The following is a 23,384-nucleotide window of genomic DNA, read 5'->3' on the forward strand; positions in this document are numbered from 1 at the left end:
TCTGTTGTTACAATTGTCGCTGCTCTGAATCGTGCCAAATCTGGAATTCCAGATCAAGATGTGAAAAAAAAAAACTAAAATCTTCGTTGTTGTTTCTTCCAGTACTGCTGTTCCCACGAGTCAACTTGTTTTATCGAATTTTCTTTTCTATCAAGAATAGAGTGAAGACCTGCAGGGCCATATGGAGGTGGCATGTTGCAAGGTATCGCGTCTGAGGGGCCTTCAACCATAGATTGTAACATGAACTTCTTTGTCAGTCCTTCAGCTGAGCATGCCATTGCTTCTGAACAAAGCTCAACTGCTTTTCGAGGTACAGTTGGCTTGTATTTCAACAGCTTTGCATACTCACTCAAGAGATGGAACATGTAGTCGTACACATAATCCATTTTTAGTTGTTCTTGAATGAAATCGCTAGCTGCCTTGCCAATCGCCTGTGCCTATGTTATTCACCAAAGAATGCCAATAAGATGGTGAAGACAGTGATGAGTTGGGGTTGGATTATAGATTACCTCTTGTTCATGAGTATTCCCCCAATCAACAGCATGCTTGATTGATCTGCATTTGTCTTTGTCTTTTACGGGCCAGTAATGTTGCAGAGGCATCAAACCTCTGGTGTAGAAATCGTAGTACTGGGGTTTTATAAGTAACGTAACAGAATCACATGCCAGAATATATTTTTCACTCACGGACCATGCAGATCCTTCTACATAAATCTTGTATCTGACATAATTGCATAATGAAGAAGAGAGAAAAATCGGACAACGTTTAGGAAGATATAGTTAACAAACATGGACATGTTAACGAAAAATAAAGCTAAAACCGGTAAGAGAAACAACTTTATTTTTCGTACCTGTGGATGCACTGATTAGCTAAGTCTGATTGCTTGTACCCTTGCTTCTCTTCTTGAGCCCAGTCCTACATATTTTCATAGATTCATCACTTAAATTTCTGACATGCGACAACAAACATGATTACCAGTGGCGTACCTATCTTGGTCCAATGGGTGTTGAGCGACACCCTTAGTCCTTTATATGTAGTGGTTAAATTTTAGTTTTATAAATATAAATACATAAATTGACACCTCTCGAAAAAAGTTGAAGGTCTAGTCTATTGGTTAGGGATTTACAGATACTATATGAAGTTGTCTGTTTAAGTTTCCTACTAGTCTATTTATAATTTTTTTTGCTATAACCATTGACAACCCTTAATGAAAATCCTGTGTCCGCCACTGATGATTACATATGTCGTAGAACAAGATACCTGAGCATATACGTGTGCATTCCAGTCCTGCTTTTCTGAAACATTGCACTTGAGCAGATCCCTCCTGGTTTCAGCAACAACAGGATTGCCTTTCCAGTATGCATATGGTTCCCTTTCGGTCCATTTCATCTTCTCATTCCCTTTCTTCAAATCCTTCGACAAAGTCTCCCACGGCTTTATATTAATCTCTGGCCTACACAATGTTTTCGGAACAAAAAGAGAAAGTTCAATAAAGCATATAAGATTATCAAATCAATATATATGCGAGAAATTGAGGTTCGTACCATCCCCAAAATGACCAATCTGGGAAGACAATATCCAAACTACTATCATTCCCACAGTATCGAAACAGAGGTGGAGGAACAGGGGCCTTAGGGTGTCGATAGAATTCAGTCTTTAGAACTGGCCAGTCGACACAGTCGAACATCAGGTCCAAATCAGGTACTTTACCAGGGTACCTACGTAACATTTGTAAAATGCCCCATAATGTAAATGTGTCTCTACTTTGAAATGCCTTATGATAGGTTTCAACATATGCTCTTCCATTCACTATCACCAACCGAAAATCTGCCGTTCTTTTGGCTCTCATCACCATTTCTTTGGTGATTCCTGTTTCTCTCCAATGCCATAGGTCATCGTAGACCCAACGAAAGTAATCTGGACATGTAGGCGGCGGAGAAGATGATGTAGAGGATTCATTTTGTTCCGTGAACTTCAACGGGTAGTAAGATGCAGGGCAAGTTCTTGTGAGGTTCCCAAGTGTACAATTTAGTTGGATTTCCAGTTTCTTCAGGGGCTGTTTTGAGACTGCTGGGGTTGCATAAGTGTGATTGTAGCGTATAACGCGGGTTACTATTGTCTTTCGTGGAGAATATCCTGTGGTGGACTGTCAATGTGGAAGAATAAACCATTAGCGTAAATTCAACAAGACGATGAATTGGTTCACAATGTAGACAAGAACTAGATATGAATGTTGAATATATGGTGCCATGGAGACGACATCATGGTCACATACGTGAACCCAGGATTTGAAGACTTTGGAAAAACAACAGAGAAAAGTTTTCTAGGAGGTTCCTCTAGCCTGTACAAGCGATACAAGGGCATTCCTATACTCCTCATGGGAGCACAATTAGTTCGTATAATATTCTCAAGATAGATATACATATAACTTTTTTCTAAAGTTTAACAGTTGCACGTGTATCCCCAAATATAAATATGGGTCCGCCTCCGATCATGGATGGTTTATATAACGAACAATGTCCTATAATCACAAGGGTGAAGGAACGAGATGATCAAAAAGTAGTTGAAGTTGTTTCACATTAGCACATAAATCCTCATTTTTATTTTTATTTTGTTACTATAACAGTTTCAAAATGTAGCATATTAAGTAATTAGTCCAACTTTGTTCTTGTTTTCCTTTAGCATGCATGATTACAAAAATACAATGACTCGAGACCTTACTTGCTTTGCGAAGGTAAAAAGATTGTTTATCTATTTTCATAGATAGTAACAACACATATAATATAATAATCGAAGCAAAGAAAACAATACGCAATAATAAAATTAAAGCCTAAAATAATATATATCCCCTCCGCATCAATTTGTTTTTTTTAATTTGTTCTAAAAATAATGTCTATTTTTCTTTTTAGCAACTCTTTCTTCCAACTTTCTACATTTAAGACCTAAAAGTTACTCCTTGCGTTCAGTATTTGGTTGTCATAGTTTCTATTTATAAAGTCAATTTTAAAGAATTTTAACTAATATTTTAATATATTTTTTCATCATATTTATATGTAAAATTGTAATTTATAGTACTTTACATATAATTTTTGAATATTTAAATTTTTTATTTAAAATATTAAATTAATATAATTTAATTTAACTTTAAAAATTAATTAATTTAATTTTTGAAAAACATAACATGACAAATTAAAGCGGATAAAATATATTGTATTATAACATGGGTAACAGAAACGAGAATGCGTAATGATAGCACAAAATAATGCCACGTTAACTTATACAGAGACACTTGGCGTAATTTTCACAGCAAAAATTGTTTCATATAATAATGTTTTAATAATACTTTAAAATAAAAAGCTAAAGGACAGCGTAAAAAATGGGTTAAATTACAAATCCGCCGCATATTCGCCCAACAATTTTTATTGCACCTTCAATAATGTACGGCCACTATTGGATTTTTCTTTTTTTACATAATTTTAAAATATTCATATAAATATCTCATGATAAAATAAATAAATAAAAATATAAATTTATTTATTAAGACAAAGATGAAATATTATTCAACACTTTTTTAAAAAATTATATCACGTATTTTGTGGTGGATCCAGAATTTTATCAAAGAAATTTCAAATAAAATATGGTCAAAAATCATTTAAAATTCACAATTAAGAAAAACTGCAAATGCCTCCTAATAGTAATATGATTGCACTTTCAGATAATAATCTGAATAAGTAACTTTTTTTTTCAAACGGATTAAGCATTTCTTTTGTTTTTCTTCTGGTGTTTGTTAAAGTCTGTGAAGAAAAAAACACATTTAACTTAATTAACAAAGAAGTATCGAAAATATTTTAAATTTGACATAAATTATCAATGTTATTTTTAAAATTAAAAATACTTATTTACGTGACAAACTAAATTTAGATACATTCCTGATGGATAAGATCACATAGCAATATAATAGTCTCAAATTTTTGTAGGAGCATGAAACTAGCGAGAATTTAAAATGTATTTCACTCATTATATAAAACTGACAACGTATTTAAGCTCAGTTATATAAATAAACAGATATTTTCAAGATTGTCAATAATTCAGAAATGAAACTAAAGCGTATAAAATTAATAAGAGTAACTTACATTGTTGAATGGAGAGTAAAGGAAGTGGGTGGAGAAAATAGCTCCGATGAAGAGAAGAAGAGAAACAAAAAGTGTTAGTGAAGATGTTGTCTTGGTCGCCATTATATTATCTTTAATGATGAAACATACAACTAATTTGTTGCATGCACCGCCAATATACCTTTGAAATTATAGGTGACAAATTTTTCCTCTATAATAAATGTCAATTTTGTCAATATAAACCAAACTTTTACTTTTATTTTTAGAGGTACAAAGACTTTTAGAGTATCCCACCTTAAAACGGCATTTGAAATTTGGTAAATAAATATATATATATTATTAATAAAAAGAGAGAATAAGTGGGTGATGTAATTTATTTTTGACTTTTGGTACCCTGACTGAGGAAGAGGAGGAGGTGAATAGTTTTATTTTATTTGAAGAAAAAGTGCAAAGTGGAAACAGAAGAATAATGTGAAGTAATTAAACAGAGTTTGTATGCTGCAAAATAAGGTGAGGAAGTTGAGATTCAAGTTATATATTTAATTTTAATTAGAATTTTTGGAGGCTAAATCTTAAATTTTAGTTTATGACTATATAAAGAGTATTATATTTTTTTGAAAGGCATCTTGAATAGTTCACAAAGGTCATGAAATATTCGTATAAAGGTCAAAGTTATATCATATTAGTTCGAAAAATATGTCACTAACGACTCTCAAATTAAGGAATAAATCATAGGAAAAATAGAATCGCGGGAGGAACAAAAATGTACCCATAATAATTATCAACAAAATATTTATGTTTTTTCAGATTCCATCTGTGTGATTTATTTATTTTCCATATGTTTAAAATTTGTTGCAAATATTGTGCACTAACAATATTTTTATTATTTTTTCTCGGGAAAATACACTAGCTTGGAGAAAAAAAGTCGACCAGCATTGGCGCCACAAGATAATACTACGTAGGCCGAAAAGGGTTAGAAAATTATTAATAAAATAAGTTCCGGGGTAATAGTACTTTAGTATAATATAAGTGTGTCTCTGAAATTTCAGACATAGGTTGAGGAAATACTTGTATATTATCCCTTTTTCTCTATTTAAATTTGATATCTATATTGAAATTTGATTAATTCAAATTAGTAATATAAAAAGTTACACTTTTCATAAAAAATATATTTGCACTCATAGTACAAACTTAAAAATTTTAGTTAAAAAAAGAATAACACTATCCACTGCACCGCGTAAATGTGTGCAGTAATAATTAGTATGCCTCAAATTGAGGGGCCTGTTTTCTTTATTTGTTCTGTTAAGGGTGCAGCGTGGGAGGGAATAGGAGTAGTTTTTGATGAGCCATTTTTGGAATTATTATTTTGCACTTCCTTTATTCTAAGAGAGTGATGAGTTTTTTATTTATATGATATTTTTTATTTTCTCAAAATTAAATAATTTGGAATTGATGAGAAATTTATTCGTAAATTTTTTAAAAAAGTTTAAATAGAATTTATATATTTGTAAACTATGTAAATAGTATTATAAGTTACAATAATTGAGAATTTAAAAATTAAATGATATATAATAAATTTACAGGCAAAAACAAACTTGTTTGAATCTTGAAATTCGAAAAACGCCACATAAATTGAGACAGAGGGGGTATTTCTTTGTTTCTATATATGTGATACAGATAGAATTTTGCTTTTGTATATGTTTTTTTAAAAAAAATAATTTTAAGTTGTTAATTGTTGTGATTTATTTATTTTTGTCATTTTTAAACAATATATGTTATTTCTTTTGTTAGAATTTATGTCACACGTATGTAATTAGGAGAGTGAACCAATTTTTTTTATATGATTTCAAAATATTTTAGTTGTTAATTATTGTGATTTTACGTGACTTTCAATAATATATATTGTTTCATCGGCTGTTCAATTTCATAGGAAAATGATAGTATTGTAAGAGAATAATATATGTTGTTCCATCTGTTGTTCAATTTCACAGGGAAATGATAGTATTGTAAGGGTAGATTAAAGATTTTCTTTTTAAAAGAAAAAATAAAGAATTTAAGGTGTCTAGCCTCTTATTCACTGTGACTTATAGTGTATTTTATGTAATTTTCAAGTTTATGATACAATATTTTAAGTTGCTTTGATAATTTATGATATCTTAAACATAATCTTTGAATATATAATAAATTAAAAAGAAAAGTAAAAAAAATAAATTAAAATAGAAAAAAATACAGCAATAAAATTTGAACAAATATAAATATGTAATATTGTTCACTTACCAACTTTAATTTGTATTTATAATCAAATAAATTTAAATTTTGAATTTTCCTTTAATTTAAATTGCTTTTAATTTTGTTCGTGTTAAGAAACTTGAATAAAGTCACTCTTCCGATTTGGCAATATGGTTTATAACAAAAGAAACAAAAAGAAGATCATTGGAATGTAGATTTATGTTTAGAAACAAATAGAAAGTAAAAATTTCTTTTATTAAATAATTGTATATTTACTCAAAAGGTATATTTTATATATATAAATATGTATTTTTGTGTTTTTTATTAAATGTATTTCAATTTTTATCTTTATGGATTTTTTAATTAATGTTTTTCTAAATTTTATTCGGTCATTATTATGAAATATCAACATCACATCTTTTGAGATAACAAGAGAATGAAATATTCAAACTGATAAGAATATAATCATGTTTTTAAATAAATAACTATTAATTCTAATTTTAGTATGGAAGTTGCTCATTGAATGGACATAAATAAAAATAGTAAGTTATATTTTGAATCAATTTCTTATTTAATTTATTATATTTAATAATATATTAATAAATAAATTTAAAAATAAAATATATAAAACATAATTATTTATTATAAATAATAAACTTTAGTAATCCTCAATTTCAAAAGCATGTAGTTGAGGTCCACGCTATTGTTTTCATACATTTGAAATTATCCTAAAACTTTAAAATATTTACCAAAAACACATGTGAGAGAGTATGTAAGAACTACACAAACGAAGGGCACAAACAAAACATGATAAAAGTGATGTTTAATTTTTCATGATGATGTAAGCGAAGGGTAATATTGTCAAAGACACAATAATTTTCACCATCCCCTACGTGGAGATAATGTAAAGGTTTGGTAGTATTGAGGACTCGGACTCGAGGATTGTTTGGTGTGAGAAATTAAAAATATAGTAATTTTATAAAAAAATTATTTTATTTGGGATAATTTATCCTATCATTTATATTATTGTAATGGGATAAGTTATTTCATATACATGATGGAACAAATTATTTCAAAATAGCTAATTCTAGAATAACTTATCGTGAAATAACTTGTTCCCAATCAAACAACCTCTTGTTAAATAGGATATTTGATTAACATAGATAATTCAAAGAAAATGAGATTACAAATCGAATTCTCAGCAACAAATTACTATAGAATAAAGTCCTCATCAACAAAATAAAATTTAGACAATCAATCAACTAAACTATTAAGATTTATCTTAAGTATATTTGATTAGCTGAGATTTAAGACTAGAAATTTACTATAGATGAAAATTTGGAATTAAAATTATATATTAAGTATAAAAGTAATTTATACTAATAAAAAAATATAATTTTTAATTTGATATTAGCGGAAAACTATATGCTAGACTTAAACTTAAACTTGTACAAATCCACTTATAAAAGGTTTTTCAGCTATCAATTCCTTTCATTTAATCAAATCTACTAATAAAAGGTTTTTCAACGACCAATTCCTTTTATTTAATCAAATTTCAGTTCAGTACGCTGTGTTACTGCAATTTTAAAGTAATATTAAATTGGGATTTAATATTTCTATCGAACATTATCCCACAATTTACTGAAATGTAATCGTTACGATACATCTAGTAAATAGTGTGTCGTATGCTTATTATTTTGAGGGTGGTTGTATGTTTTCGTTAATTTCAATAATTAAATATTCTATTTTTTTATTTCAATTTGTTTGATTCGATTTGAAATATTAGAATTTTAAAAAGTAAAAAATAAAATACTCTTAAATTTTATGGTTCCAAACTAAAGATGTGTAGAATGTATCAAAATTTTATTTAATCTTATGATTACCCTGTAAAAAGTAAGGATTAAAGAGTTGGAAAAAAACATTCTTTTCTAGATAAAAAAGAAAATAAGGCAAACAAATTGAAATTATGGATTAATAACTTTCAAACTGAACTTGTTTTAAATTTCATGTTAATAAAGTAAAACACATGTTAATTAATTAAAGTGACATAAAATTAATTATAAATTTAAACACTTAACATGCTTGTATTTGATTAGTAGTTCTACTTTTTGAAAAGAGTTATTTATGGACACCCCTTAAGAAATTACTGCCTTTGTTACTGACTCGTACATCCTTGATGGAAATATTATGTTATGCTTATAGAAACTAATACTATACTATATATGTTGATAAAAATAACCTTGTAGTTATATATACATTAAATTTTTAAATATTCTTAACAAAATTTCTAAATTCGTCAAACTTGAAAATCAACTTCTGCCGCGCCTAATAAAGAGGAGAATAACAATAAGAAATCAAGTACTCCAAAGTACCAATTAATAAAAAAGTTTAGCCAAGTCAAAACTTGTTAATCACTTATTAGGCAATTACTCTATCTACAACATAGTGGTTAAACTTGCAGAGGCGAAACCAAAATTAATAGTTTATTGATTCAAAAATTTGTCACTGAATAGCAAAATGAACCTTTGACACATGAATATGAAGAAAAAAACAACTAAAATATTCGATGTTGTTTGGTTTTGTTCTTATTCTAGTATTGTTGTTCCCATGATTCAACTTGTTTAATCAATTTTTCTTTTGTAACAAGAAGAGAGTGAACATCTGCAGGACTAAATGGAGGTGGTATGTTGCAAGGTATCGCGTCGGAGGGGCCTTTAACCATAGATTCTTCCATGAACTTCTTTATCACACCTTCAGCTGGACATGCCATTACTTCTGAACAAAGTTCAATTGCTTTTTTAGGTATCGCGGGCTTGTATTTCAATAGCTTTGCGTACTCACTCAAGAGATGGAACATGTAATCGTAAACATAATCCATTTTGAGTTTTTCTTGTAGGAAATCGTTTGCTGCCTTACCAATCTCCTGAGCCTGATTTGTTCGCCAAAAAAAAATGTAGTCAAATTAACATGAGCAGATATGTCCAACACCAAAGTGTGGGGTCTGAGAAGAAGAATAGAATGGATGCAGACCTTATGACCACCTCGTGGAGGTACAGAGTGGTAGACCACTCGATTTTATAAAATTTGAAGTAAAATATGTTAAAATATATTACCTCTTTTTGATGAGTATTCCCCCAGTGAACAGCATGTTTGATAGATCGGCATTTGTCATTATTATTTACAGGCCAGTAATGTTTCAACGGCATCAAACCTCTGCTATAGAAATCGTAGTAGTCTGGTTTTACAAGTAACGTAACAGAATCACAGGCCAGAATGTATTTTTCGCTCACGGACCATGTGTTTCCTTCAACATAAATCTTGTATCTGACATAAATTGCACAAAACAACATTTAAGATCGACGATACATATATATATATATATATATTTAACGAACACTCAGGATATCGATAATCATTTTCATACCTGTGTTTGCACTGACTAGCTAAATTTGATTGCTTGAACCCTTGCTTCTGTTCTTTAATCCAGTCCTACATATGTTCAATTTTGTTTTAGTATTTGTGTTTCCTGACGATGAACAACGTAGATGAGTCATTACCTGTTTATATATACGCGCATTCCAGTCCTGTTTTTCGGAAACATTGCACTTGAGCATATCCATCCTGGTTCTACTAACATAAGGATTGCCCTTCCAGTATGCATAGGGTTCCCTTTTGCTCCATTTTAACTTCTCATTCGCTTTTTTTAACTCCTTTGACAGTGTTTCCCAAGGCTTTATATTAATCTCTACCCTAAAAATTGTTTTTTTTTCGAACAAAAAGAGAAAGTTAGAGATGATCAGATAAATATTGCAAGCAATGATAGTAATTAGGGGTAACTATACCATCCCCAGAATGACCAATCTGGAAAAACAATATCCAAACTCGCGTTATTTCCACAGTATCGGAACAGAGGTGGAGGAGCAGGGGCATTAGGAAGTCGATAGGATTTTGTCTTAGTAACTGTACTGTCACCACAATCGAACATCAGGTCCAAATCAGGTATTTTTCCAGGGTACCTACGTAACATTTGTAAAATCCCCCATAATGTAAATGTGTCTCTGCTTTGAAATGACTCTCGATACGTTTCAACGTAGGCTCTTCCATCCACGATCACCAATCGAAAATCTGCATTGTTTTTGCCTGACATCACCATTGCTTTGGTGACTCCTGTTTCTCTCCAAGGCCATAGGTCATCGTAGATCCATCGAAAGTAATCTGGACATGTTGGTGATGATGAATTGGATTGATTTTGATTCGTGAACTTTAACGGATAGTAAGAAGCAGGGCAAGTGTTTGTGAGGTTCCCATTTGTACAATTTAGTTCGATTTGTAGCTTCTTTTGGGGCTGTAATGAGACTGTTGGAGTTGTATCAGTGAGAATGGACTGTCAATCAACAAAAACAAGAGTATCAAGATTGAGTAGTTGAATACACACACATGGAAAGCAGAGGCAGAGTCGGGATTAAGAGTTTACAGGTTCAAATCCAGTACTCTAGTGTGAAAAACATTTCCACAGTCTCTTCCTTAGCACGAAACCATCAATCAATTATGTTAAGGGTTCATAAGTTAATATACATATATATTTGTTTAAATTTCTAGTACAAATATAGAATCTACGAAAAAGTTACTGGATTCGTTCGAACTCACAAACTCCCACCTAAGTCCGATTCTGATGGGAACACACACAATATATAGTTGAAATTTACCATTTGAGCAACCCTATCCTATCTCATATGTTCCACTAGATCATAAGTCTTGAGATAATTTTGTATGGACACACAATTTAACACCTTTTAAATTTTAAAACTATATGGGGATGTTTGGTTGCAATGATGAGGGGTTATCTCAATATAAAACTTAAAAAGTCCAAATTTGTCTAGTGTTTGATTTTGTTGTATTAGATAAAGTCAAGCTAAAATTTATCTACAAATAACAAACTTATTAAATTATGTATGCCAATATAAAAGGTGAAATTATCTTCTCTCTTCTTTTTTTGGTTATTACCCATACCCTTGAGTAACTTTTTTTTGTACTAAAATATTTTGAAATTTCAAAAGTTTTATAGTCATAAAAATAGAGCATAATATATTTGAAATTACATATTTTTTTTAAAAAAAATTATATGTCCAATCATGAATTGAAACGATTTGATTCATGAGAAAATTCTTCAATATACTTTTTGTTCCGCATTATAATCCATTTCAGCTAAGTAATTTTTGTATAAGCCAACAATCCATCCATTTTAATTAAACCTAGTACAGTTTGATTCGTATAAATTCAATTCAGCTCATCAATTATCACATCTACAATATACACCTGGTGTACTTGCTATTGGAAAATCGTTTCATTGTCTCGTACACCACATTCTAAAATAACTATCATTATTTTTCAAAAATTAACTTAACTAATTTTAATTCAAAATTAGATTAGATCAACTATATCTTTCACACAAAAAAAATCCAAAAATCCATTAAAAAAAAAATACTACTACAAGTTACAACTTTACATCATATCAATTTAATGATAACGATCAATTAATCAAGAAATCGATTAAGAAAAATGAACTTACGTTAATTTCAAACAAAGCACGAAAGAGGATTACTCCGATGAAGAGGAAAAGGAAGACGAGGATTATTACTGAAGATCTTACGGTACTAATTTTCGTCTTAATCGCCATTAATGGACTAAAATTGTGTTTATTAAACATAAACAATAAACTTGTTCAGCTCAATAAAAAAAATATATATAGCTGCTAATTATTATTTTTTCTTTTATACTAAGTGCTAATTTTTTAATTTTTTTTATTTTAAATTGAGTGTTAATTTATATCTCTTAGTGGGAATTTTATTTCTCTTTTATATTTCTAAAATATTGCAATCTGTACAATGTATATTTACATTTATATATTTATTTAAAAATAAAATAGGCTAATTAGAGTATATAAACTTTTTAAACTTGACACATTTCGTAAAAACTTCTTAATTAGCGGATGAAATAAAATTTTATCTCATTAATTCGAGGTTATTCTCTAAAATTAAACATAATACTAGTTATTGCTCTTACTTGTAATTAAGGCATTATAATATTAATAAAAAGGTTAATGTATTACCAAATATGCATTAGATTCAATTGTGTATATATATATATATAGTTATCTAATAAATATGTAACCATATTATAATTGTATCAATGTACTTTGAGTTGATATATAAATATACTAAGTTTATAGTTTGTTTAAATTGCTTACCAAGAACAATTAAGGAATATTTATCATTTATGAATTGAATTATATGCAAATAATCAGAATGTACAAAATAAGAAAATTATTAAAATACTTTCTTTTTAAGTATCATGTAATGAAATTATGTATGCCAATATAAAAGGTGAAATTATCTCCCTCTTCTTTTTTGGTTATTACCCTTACCCTTGAGTAACCTTATTTTGTACTAAATGTTACGAAATTTCAAAAGTTATATAGTAATAAAAATATTATAATATGTTTAAAATTACATAAGTATTTTTAATAAAAATTGTCAGTTTTAAAATTTTGTATCCAATCATGAATTGAAATGATTTGATCCATGAGAAATTTCTTCAAAATATTTTTTGATATGCGTTTTAATTCATTTCAACCTAATTAACTTTTGTATCGGTTAATAATCTATTATTTTTTAACTCATTTCATCTAAATTCAATTAAATTCACCCATTATCTCTTCTCTACAACATACACTTGGTGTATCCATCATAGGAAAATTGTTTCATTGTCTCGAGTATAATTTAACTAATTTTTAATATATAATCAGATTAGATCAACTATTTTTAATATATAATCAGATTAGATCAACTGTATCTTTTAAAATATATATATATTCAAAATCTATTAAAAATACTACCATAAACTACAGCTATAATCATATCAATTCAATGTGTATATAGGACTAATAAGCTTTGCCAAAAACAAGTAATCGGATTAATTCAAAATGGCTACTATTACTGAAGTCCGCTTATTCTAAAATTAAATTATTTCTAAATATAAAGAAGTATCATTTCGACAAAAATAAAAGAAATTGCACCAAACCAAACCATGAGATTGCACATATCAAAATTGAATTTAGCCAGACTCAATTATCGTACATGTACGAGAGATCTAGAATGTTGTATAAATAAACGATCAATTAATCAGAATATTTAAGAAAGATGAACTTACATTAATATCGAAGGGAGCGCGACGGAATCGGGTGGAGAGCATAACTCCTATGAAGAGGAAAAGGGAGACGAGGATTATTATCGAAGATCTTATAGCACTAGTTTTCGTCTTGGTAGCCATTAATGGACTAAAATTGTGTTTATCAAACATAAACAATATATATATATATATAGCTTCTAATTATTTTTATTCTATACTAAAAGTGTTAATTTATACCTCTTAGATTTTGGGGATATCTGTAATCTGTAAAATGTATATAGAGTATTTTTTTGTATACTATAGTAGCAACAAATTGTTCCTCCTAGGCATAGGCCCAACTAAACTAATTAAATAGGCTTGAGCCTAAATGTGTAAATAACTTTTTAAATTTTTATATGTTTCGTAAAATAGTTACTTAAATTTAGATTGAATTTTTTTTATTGCGGACTATATAAGTAATCAACAAATAAAAACATACATAATAGAGAGCTGAATTAAAGACGTATGAACTGAAAATCATTTAGACTTAGTCAGTAATCAAATATAGATATTTTTTCATTAGTATCTCACGACGACATGGCAAATAAGAGCTTGAATAACTTAAATTTTTTCTTCTTTCTTTTTTATTTATCCGAACTTTTTTATGTGTATAGTTGACTTTTTTACATTTTCGATAATAACTTAATATGAGTCTCATATAATCAATTTACTCCTTTTCTGATATTCTTTCATTCTTTTCCGCACTATTTGCTTTAGGGAGTCAATTCCTCGGATGATCATTCAATTTATTAAGTATTTCTTTAAAATATTTTATGGTATTTTTTGAACAACTTAATGATCAACTATATTCATGTTTTCAATAAATAAATTTAACGAGAAAGTGAATTTCTTTTATAAAAATTTTGCATGCATAATTTTTATGATCCATTTTTACACAAAGTATCTTAATCCATTGTATAAAACTCATTTTTAACTTCTTAACGGATGAAAAAAGTTTATCTCATCAATTAGAAGTTATTCTTTAAAATTAAATATAATACTTACTAATTATAGCTCTTACTTGTAACTAAGGTATTATAACATTAGTAAAAAGTTTAATGTACTACCAAATATGCATAAGATTAATTCTATATATATAGTTTTCTAATAAATATGTAACCATATAATTGTATCAACCTTTTCATTAAAATATTTTATAGTATTTTTTGACAACTTAATGATCAAATTATATTCATATTTTCGATAAATAAATTTTAACAAGAATGTGAATTTCTTTTATAAAAAATTTACATGCCATATTTTTTATGGTCCACTTTTTATATAGTTATCTAATAAATATGTAACCATATAATTGTATCAACCTACTTTGCGTTGATATATTTATAAAAAATTTACATGCCATATTTTTTATGGTCCACTATTTATATAGTTATCTAATAAATATGTAACCATATAGATTGCTTACCAAAAACAATTAAGGAATATTTATCATTGATGAATTGAATTATACGCAAATAATCAGAATGTACGAATAGGAAATTAAGTGTGTTTGACAAATCAATAAAAATTTATAATTTATTTAAACTGCTTATCAAGAACTTGTTTAAATTGACTTTTGAATTTTGACTTATAAGTCAAAAGGTATAATTTGGACTTATTATTTTCATTATTTTCTTTATTCTATATTAAGTGAATTTATGAGGTAATACATACATATTAAAAAAAACATTTAAGAATATAATTCAAACTATATTGTATCATAAATACTCACTCTATTTTCACCTGTTTAATTTTGACTTTTTTACTTTCATTTTAGCAAATCAATAAAAGATACAAAAAGAATTTATCTATACATGCAATTTAATTAGAGAGTTAATATTTATTGAAAAGGCAAAACCTCTATGATGACTGATGAGTAAATTGATATTGAAATTCTATCAATTAATAGGGTTAAAATGGTTAAATCACTATGTCAATTATTATTTCCTTAATAAGTGTGTAAAGACAAAAATGAATAAGTAATTAGGAACACAGAGAGTATAATCTTTTAAGTAGTGCAATTTATCTTCTAAAAATTATAAAAAAAATTTAAAGGGTAGAACCAAAAAAATTCAAACATCGATCACCTTAAACTTTGAACAATTCAATATTTTGAACAATAAAAAAACCCTCAAAAATTCACTTATAGGAGTATATTATTTTAACTTAAAACATTTTTTCAACTACCCAAACATTGTAAAAGCTCTTAAAAGCTACAAGTCAAATTATCTAGGCTCTGAGCCTGTTTGGTATTGCTTCTAAAAAGAAACTTTATTTTTAGAAGCACTTTTTTAAAATGACTTTTTAGAAAAGTGTTTTTTTAAAAGGAAAAAAACAATTTGTATTTAGCTAATTAATTTGAAAGGTGTTTTTCATAAGCAATTTGTGTTTGACATATCTTTTTGAAAAGTAAATTTTAGAGTCAACTTACATAAAATGACAACTATTAATGTATTTCTAATATTGTAATTGTTTTATGAAGAGATACTATTTTAAATATTTATTCAAATAATTAATTAAATTTTTATTTTTATTTTTATTTTTATTCAATAAAAATTTGCATGTTCAGATTTTCAATCAATATTATACCTTTTTTAGGAGACTGAAATCTTTAACGGTTGTTTTTCGTTTTTCTAATCTTTTAATATATTTGGTTGCATTTTTTTCTAATTCTAAAAAAATAATACAAAATATATAAAATAATAATATATAAATATAAAATAAATTATAAAATTGTGTATAGAAAATATAAAAATAAATTCTTAAATTAAATTTAACCAAAATTATAAAACATGCTAATTAATTAACAAGATATATGTGTATATTAAAAGGATATTTTAGTCAAGAAAAATATTTTATTTGTTTTAGCTTCTGTATTTTTGAAAAAACAGAAATTTTAATTTCTTCCCAACGGCAGAAAAACTGTGTTTATGCTTCCATTTAAAAGCACTTTTATTGATTTGTCAAACACACTTAATATTTTCAATAAAAGTATTTTATTCTCAAAACAAAACAGTAATGTCAAGGGGCTCTTAGTCTAAAATAAATGAGTTTTTTTTATGTAATCATGTATAATTATATTTTCAAATTTACCCTTGTTTAAATAGGCAAATTTTACATGACCGTTATATAATATTAGAGAAAAAGGTCTAAAATATATTTAAATTTTGATCAAAATTGTTGTTACGATACCAAGCTTTGGCAAGGACCTTTTATCCCTGCGCTATTTAATAGTGTATTTTAAAGGTATATATGCGCAAGTAGACATAAAAAATATTACGTAATTATAAATACTAATGTGTCCACGTGGACACATATATGCTTTTAAAATATACTATTAAATAGTTCAGGAGATAAAAAATCTTCTATAAAATTTGATATCATACCAATAATTTCAGCGAAAGTTAAAACATCTTTTACATCCTTTTCCCATAATATTAATTAAACCCCTCTTATTTTTAGGAGTGAATGTATTTCTTAACGAGTGTGTATAATATGGAACCAAAGGGAGTACTAGTTTTAGTTACTGAATTTGTAATTAAATATTTATGTATATCTAATGATTTTCTAATACAAACCTAACATCTCCGAGAACTCAACAAAAATATTTTCGCTCTTCTGATAGATCGAGCTGAATTACATTTATCCTCTCACGAGAATCAAGCAAAAGTTATTGAATTTGTTCGAACTCATACGTAACGTTGTACCTCCGCTCATGCTCGTCGCATAGAAAATTTCTTTCATGACATTACAAAAATCACCTTAAAAGTATTAGTACAAAAGTTTAAAATTTAACACTAACCTAATATCTTAGTTTTCATTCTTTGCTCCCTCAAGTAATCTCTCTCCAATGTACGAACCTCTTTTATTGAATTTTGTTTTCTTTTATAATATGAATCAAGTGACAATTTATCAAAAGGTATTGGCATTTTGCATGGACTTTCATCAATTGGCCAATTCACCATTGATTCCATCATTAACTTCTTTTCAGTACCTTCAGCTGGACATGCCATTATCTCTGAGCAGAGTTCATTTGCATTTTTAGGCACTTTTGGCTTGTATTTAAGCAGCTTAGCATATTCATTTAACAAATGAAACATGTAATCATATACATAATCCATCTTCAAATCCTCTTGAATAAAATCACTTGCTTCTCTACCAATTCTTTGTACCTGAGAAAAGTCACCAAGACAGTCAGATCTCTCTATAACAATATTTTATAATAAAAGTTGAACTTTCCATGTTATGTTATACTTTACGTTTCTCTACAACAACATTTTGCTATAGTAGCGTACGACGTCGTTGTAGAGAGATTTGTTGTTATACGATAATAGTTCGTCACTCTCTTTGTCCTAATTTATATGACTCGCTTTCACAACAAGAATGACAATCTAGTTTTAAAATTACTTATTTTACCCTTAATGAAATGATTTATAGTTATACATACATTTCTGATTTATTTTAGACTGCAAATTTCAAAAGTCTTTCTTTCCTTTTTACGCTTAGTGCCAAAGCAAACTAAGTTACATAAATTGGGACGGAGGAGTACCTTTTTCTTGTATTTATTACCCCAATCAACTGCAAATTTGATGGATGCACACTTGTCATCTTCATTTATGGGCCAATAGTGGACTAGTGGCAACAAACTTCTTGAGAAAAAATCATAGTAGTGAGGTGTTACTAGCAAAGAAACTGAGTCACAAGCAAGAATATATTTCTCACTAACAGACCAAGCAGATCCTTCAATGTATATTTTGTATCTGCAAGCAATTGGTAAGTATTAAACTTACGTCTCTACTAGGCAGCGTGTGTAATGGCCGAGGATAATAGAAATAGATGATGATGAAATTTGGTTTTGGATATACCTATGGTGACATTGATTTCCTAAGTCGGAATGCTTGAATCCTTGCTTTATCTCTTCTTTCCAATCCTGTTAACAGCACCAAATGTGTCGGTTAATTATGAAACCTTGGCGAGACCAGAGTTCATACTTGTGATGAGTCTCTCTGACATTGGATTTTACAATCTTTCACTAGCCCGGACTCACCCTTATTGGTTCACATTCTAGTTATACATGTATTTATAATGTCGAAACAGTCCTCATTCTCCCACTTGGCAAGCTACTACTATGAACGACAAAGTAAAGGATGCATCCAGAAGCCGTTTAAGATTCTTTTTAGTAAGATTTATTCCTTGTGTCCTAATGAAAGGACATCTTATTTTGAAGTTAGCTTAACTTAACGTGATGACACGCTTATAAAGTTTTCAGTTAAATGACAATATTGATGAAGGAAGGAGGTTCACCTGGACATAAATTCGAGCATTCCATTCCTGATTTTCAGTCACGTTGCACTTAACGAGCTCCATTCTCTTCTCAGCAACTTCCGGATTGCCTTTCCAGTACGCATATGGCGCTCTATTCAGCCATCTCTGCATCCTATTCCCTTTGTCAAGATCCTTCAACAAGTCTTGCCATGGCTTTATATTGATTTCAGCCCTACCAAATCAATCAAACTAACAACTTATTCATGCATTATGAAAATATCTCATAAATCAACATTCTGAACCTATGTTGCTCGAACTCTTCAAAATACGTGACAACATTTTCAGAGGGTCCGAGCAACATAGTTCTGAACAACAAAACTCTACACAAAAACTGAGAGTGAAATTTGTATCCTTACCATCCCCAAAAAGACCAATCAGGGAAAACAATATCCAACGTTTCGTTGTCCCCACAATATCGAAACAAAGGGGGTGGAGCAACAGCATTTTCCCCAGCAAAATCACTTGATCTAACGACAGGCCAATCGACACAATCGAACATCATATCAAGATCAGGAATTTTTCCAGGGTACCTTCTTAACAACTGAAGAATTCCCCATAATGTAAAAACATCTCTAGTTTGGAACCCCTTTTCATATGTTTCTACATAAGCCCTTCCATTCAATATTACAAGTCTAAAATTAGCTGTCCTGTTAGCCCTCTCCACCATTTCTTCAGTTATACCTGTTTCCCTCCATGGTTTTAAATCTTCGTGTATCCAATGAAAGTAATGTGGACAGTTTGGAGAAGACGATGAAGGGTTGTCGTTAACGAATTTGTAATCTGCTGGATAGTAATTTACTGGACATGTTCTTGTGTTGTTACCAGATGAACAATTAAGTGGAAATTTCCCTCTCCTACTTTGCAATTCCTACAACATATCGAAAAACCACAACAAAAATTCAAAAAAAATCAATAAAATTGGCCCCGATTGGACACAGGGTCTACAATCAAAGTTGCAACCTACAACAACATACTCAGAGAGTGATCTGAACCGACAACAACATACATAGTGAAATTTCACAAGTGAAGTCTGAACCTACAACAACATACTCGGTGAAATTACATAGGTGAGGTCTGAACCTACAACAATATACTCAGTAAAATTACACAGGTGATGTCTGAACCTACAACAACATACTCGGTGAAATTACACAGGTGAGGTCTGAACCTACAACAATATACTCAGTGAAATTACACAGGTGAGGTCTAAACCTACAATAACATACTCAGTAAAATTACACAGGTGAGGTCTGAACCTACAACAATATACTCAGTGAAATTACACATGTGAGGTCTGAACCTACAACAACATACTCACTGAAATTCCACAAGTGAGGTCTGAGAAGCGTAGAGTTTATGCATACCTTACCACAATCTCGTGAAGGTAGAGAGACTGTTTCAATTAAAGTTACAAACTAATACAATTTACTTTTGATTTTGGAGTTCTAAATTAAGGGACAATGTGATTTCTCAAAAACACATAGTAACAATTACAACAACAACAACAACATACCCACGCCTCGTGAAGGCAGAGAGACTGTTTCTGAAAGATTTTCACAATTACTAATGTAAAATAAAGGAACTTACGTTTGAATTTGTGTCGAGCTGGGTTGTCCACAAGTATGAACCAATTAGGAGGAGGAAGATGAAGAAAAGAAGAAAGTATTTAGCAAAGGGTTTGTTAATATAAAATGGAAGCCAAAATGACTCAATAGATCTTCTTTGATTCCCAACCCTTTGATATCCAATTTCCATGAGTTTTCTTCTGCCCTCCTCAAATTCTCTGAAATCAAATCAACACATTCAGATTAAACCAACAATAACAATTATTGACGATACGCATCAATCTAAAACAAGTTGGAGTCAGTTATACGAATTTCATTTCTTCTAAATACTTGTTAATAGTACAAAATTTGTCAGATGACATGCAAAATTCCACCTTGAGAAAAGTTTTTTCTCGTGAACTTAAAAAACTATATTAGTGCATTGTCACTAGTCTTTTTCGCCGGTTATTTGCACAAATTCTTCACTTTTGATATTTAGATATGTTATTTTTCTTTTAAAAAAATATTATTTTTGAAGTATGTGACAAAACATTTTGACATTTTTAAAGAGTATGAACAATATATGTTACAGATAAACATATCTTATTTTAAAATTTTAAATATCAAACTTCTAAAAAGTTACATAAAGGAAGAAATTCTGCACCTGTTTTTCTAACTTTATTATTGTGTAAAAGATAGCTTGAATACATAGAGCCATGCAATTGAAAATGGGAAAAGAAAAAACAGTATTTTGTTAAAATTTAACAAATTTTTGTTTTTGTTGTAGAGAAGTAAATTACAAAGTGTGAGTGACCGAGTCAATTGACTGGGCTCACTCTTAGACCAGAGATTTGAATGGGCTTTTACCTTAATTTATGGGGAAGCCCATCTTTTTAGCACCCAAACGTTATTTATTTTTTTACATTTCTTTTCTTCTTTTAATGTTTTTAATTAATTGCAGAGCAAAAATATTAAATAACATTTAGCTGAAAAATTTGCTTCTCCAAATAATTAAGAAATTATAACAACCCACTCGTTTATTTTTTAACATAAGAGTGTTTAATATGATAAGAATGATGTGACATGACAGTATGATAATTTTTATAGGTTGTGAACAAAAGTCGATTCAATTTATTGCAAATTACATTCATAAAATTCTCTCAAATTTAGATCAAATGTCTCGTTAGAGGTCTGAATACCTATTAGAAGATTTACGACTCTAATTTCTATTTATACATTAAATCATTACTCAAAATAACTTCAAAATTGAGAGATATTCATATTTTTGTGAGACTGTACAAGAAGGTACCTGAGATGTACCCTAAGTCTATAGAGGCTTATAAATATATGATTTTGGCCATTTGTCTCACTTCCACATTATGTCCTTAGACATAAAATAAAAAATAAAATAAAATAAAAAAAAAATATATATATATATATATATATATCATAAATTCTCCATTGATGTTGATATTTCTAGTTTTTTTAAAAAATAAAATTGGCCCATGCAGGTCTCGAACCTGCGACCTTCGCGTTATTAGCACGACGCTCTAACCAACTGAGCTAATGGGCCATTGATAACTTGTTTAATTTTTTTTTATTATAATTCGTCAACTTTATTATTGATCATGAGACACTTGGAGAGTCGTGTGCTCAGTTACAAATACAAGAGCCTTGTGTGATCAATTACTTAGAGCCACTAGGTTGTTCAGTTATATACATAAAATAATATATATGCTCCTAGTTGTGCGAAGCCACGGGGCCCTCTCAATATATTATGTTACATTGCAGTTTACTACATGCATCTCAAGAAGATTCAAATTTGATGCGATATAATCTTCATCGATCTAGCAATATAACTCTTATCTTGTTCCTTGCAGATTCAATAATTCAATAATGTTATATAACTCAAATAACTCAAAATTAGTTAAGGGTCCGAAATCCCATCAAAAGAGCACATTCCTTATATACTACTACTTTGTATAGTGAATAAGTTGGAGACTTGCAATATTTTTTTCTCAAAATTCACTATATCAACCTCAAATTATGAAGACAATACATTGTTTATTCATCAACAATACAATACTTCTCATGCATCTCATCAATACAACACAAGAAAGAGAACATCATTTATATAGGTGTAGTATTTCTTTCACTTAGTAAAGTAAATATCGAGATAGTAAATAATGATTAATTTGACGTGTAGTGAGACAATTAGTAGTCATATGAGTTATAAGGAAAAATGGCATCAATTTCTCTGCTTTTATGTCCAATAATATATCATACACTTTAATATTATAATTTTAATATTACAATACATATATACGCCAACAGACAGTATAAAGTTTTTACTCTTCGATGTTCTCAGTACTATTCCTTTTATTCCAATCGAACATTGAATAATTACATAAAAATAATACAAGTTACAGTACTGAATAATCTGGAAACCACAACAAGTAAATTACTTCCTTTTCTATCTTTACTTTGTATAATAACACGTCTTCAGTTTATAAAATTAATGAATAATTTATCATGTTATGTCAATTTTACCTTTGCTATCAAATTCTATTCATTTTCAATGTTTAGATGACTTACACTTTAAAAATGACACACATATTAAGATAACAATAATTAGCATAATGAAATTACAATTTTATACTTATTAATTATGGTTTCAGAAAAGATGAATTAAAACTTAGAAATTTTCAAGAAGTTTAAATGAGGATATAAAATGAATTCTTTTTGTCCTTTCTTGATTTGTTAAAATAGACAAGTAATTAGGGACAACCAAAAGAGGAAATATGGACATAAATAAGGGCCGAGGGAGTATTTAATAAAGGTGATTTGGTAAAATTATTCCTATCATTTAATGTTTCTTAATCTATGTGTCAAAGCAATAGTGAATGATTATTATTGAACATAGGGAATAAGATCTAGAGAATAACCA

The 23,384-nt window shown here is 28.9% G+C and overlaps 3 protein-coding genes and 1 non-coding gene across 4 annotated transcripts; all 4 read right to left on the reverse strand.

The window, feature by feature from the left end:
• Positions 1-2: 2 nt before the first annotated feature.
• LOC107013791 (O-glucosyltransferase rumi homolog) lies at positions 3-4,317 on the reverse strand. Its single transcript, XM_015213669.2, has 6 exons — positions 4,134-4,317; positions 1,545-2,146; positions 1,261-1,453; positions 851-915; positions 510-720; positions 3-437 (listed from the first exon to the last, which is right to left on the reverse strand). Exons 1-6 carry the CDS (start codon positions 4,233-4,235, stop codon positions 75-77), a joined length of 1,536 nt encoding a protein of 511 aa, XP_015069155.1. The 5' UTR covers positions 4,236-4,317; the 3' UTR covers positions 3-74.
• Positions 4,318-8,796: 4,479 nt separating this feature from the next.
• Positions 8,797-13,700, reverse strand: LOC107013954 (O-glucosyltransferase rumi homolog). Its single transcript, XM_015213831.2, has 6 exons — positions 13,551-13,700; positions 10,184-10,725; positions 9,899-10,091; positions 9,766-9,830; positions 9,455-9,665; positions 8,797-9,270 (listed from the first exon to the last, which is right to left on the reverse strand). The coding sequence occupies exons 1-6, from the start codon at positions 13,698-13,700 to the stop codon at positions 8,932-8,934; spliced, it is 1,500 nt and encodes a 499-aa protein (XP_015069317.2). The 3' UTR covers positions 8,797-8,931.
• A 3,463-nt stretch (positions 13,701-17,163) lies between these two features.
• On the reverse strand, positions 17,164-21,258 carry LOC107014029 (protein O-glucosyltransferase 1-like). The gene is made up of 7 exons (XM_015213896.2): positions 21,102-21,258; positions 20,481-20,676; positions 19,250-19,761; positions 18,873-19,065; positions 18,434-18,498; positions 18,118-18,328; positions 17,164-17,740 (listed from the first exon to the last, which is right to left on the reverse strand). The coding sequence occupies exons 2-7, from the start codon at positions 20,646-20,648 to the stop codon at positions 17,366-17,368; spliced, it is 1,524 nt and encodes a 507-aa protein (XP_015069382.2). The 5' UTR covers positions 20,649-20,676; positions 21,102-21,258; the 3' UTR covers positions 17,164-17,365.
• Positions 21,259-21,936: 678 nt separating this feature from the next.
• On the reverse strand, positions 21,937-22,010 carry TRNAI-AAU. Its single transcript has one exon. It is a non-coding gene; the product is annotated as a tRNA-Ile (tRNA).
• Between the last annotated feature and the right edge of the window lie 1,374 nt (positions 22,011-23,384).

Source organism: Solanum pennellii, chromosome 3 (assembly GCF_001406875.1).
Source record: "Solanum pennellii chromosome 3, SPENNV200".
Classification (NCBI taxonomy): Eukaryota; Viridiplantae; Streptophyta; class Magnoliopsida; order Solanales; family Solanaceae; genus Solanum; species Solanum pennellii.

What these genes read in the sequence shown, in the direction of transcription:
- LOC107013791 (XM_015213669.2), bottom strand. Translation starts at nt 4,235, where the DNA reads ATGGCGACCAAGACAACATCTTCACTAACACTTTTTGTTTCTCTTCTT. An exon ending in TTTACTCTCCATTCAACAAT is followed by an intron (nt 2,147 to 4,133) that starts GTAAGTTACTCT and finishes CCACATTGACAG; the next exon opens with TCCACCACAGGATATTCTCC. An exon ending in ATGCACACGTATATGCTCAG is followed by an intron (nt 916 to 1,260) that starts GTATCTTGTTCT and finishes GAAAATATGTAG; the next exon opens with GACTGGGCTCAAGAAGAGAA.
- LOC107013954 (XM_015213831.2), bottom strand. Translation starts at nt 13,700, where the DNA reads ATGTTTGATAAACACAATTTTAGTCCATTAATGGCTACCAAGACGAAA. An exon ending in GATTGGTCATTCTGGGGATG is followed by an intron (nt 10,092 to 10,183) that starts GTATAGTTACCC and finishes AACAATTTTTAG; the next exon opens with GGTAGAGATTAATATAAAGC. An exon ending in GGAATACTCATCAAAAAGAG is followed by an intron (nt 9,271 to 9,454) that starts GTAATATATTTT and finishes CGAACAAATCAG; the next exon opens with GCTCAGGAGATTGGTAAGGC.
- LOC107014029 (XM_015213896.2), bottom strand. Translation starts at nt 20,648, where the DNA reads ATGGAAATTGGATATCAAAGGGTTGGGAATCAAAGAAGATCTATTGAG. An exon ending in AGCTCGACACAAATTCAAAC is followed by an intron (nt 19,762 to 20,480) that starts GTAAGTTCCTTT and finishes GATATGTTGTAG; the next exon opens with GAATTGCAAAGTAGGAGAGG. An exon ending in GATTGGTCTTTTTGGGGATG is followed by an intron (nt 19,066 to 19,249) that starts GTAAGGATACAA and finishes TTGATTTGGTAG; the next exon opens with GGCTGAAATCAATATAAAGC.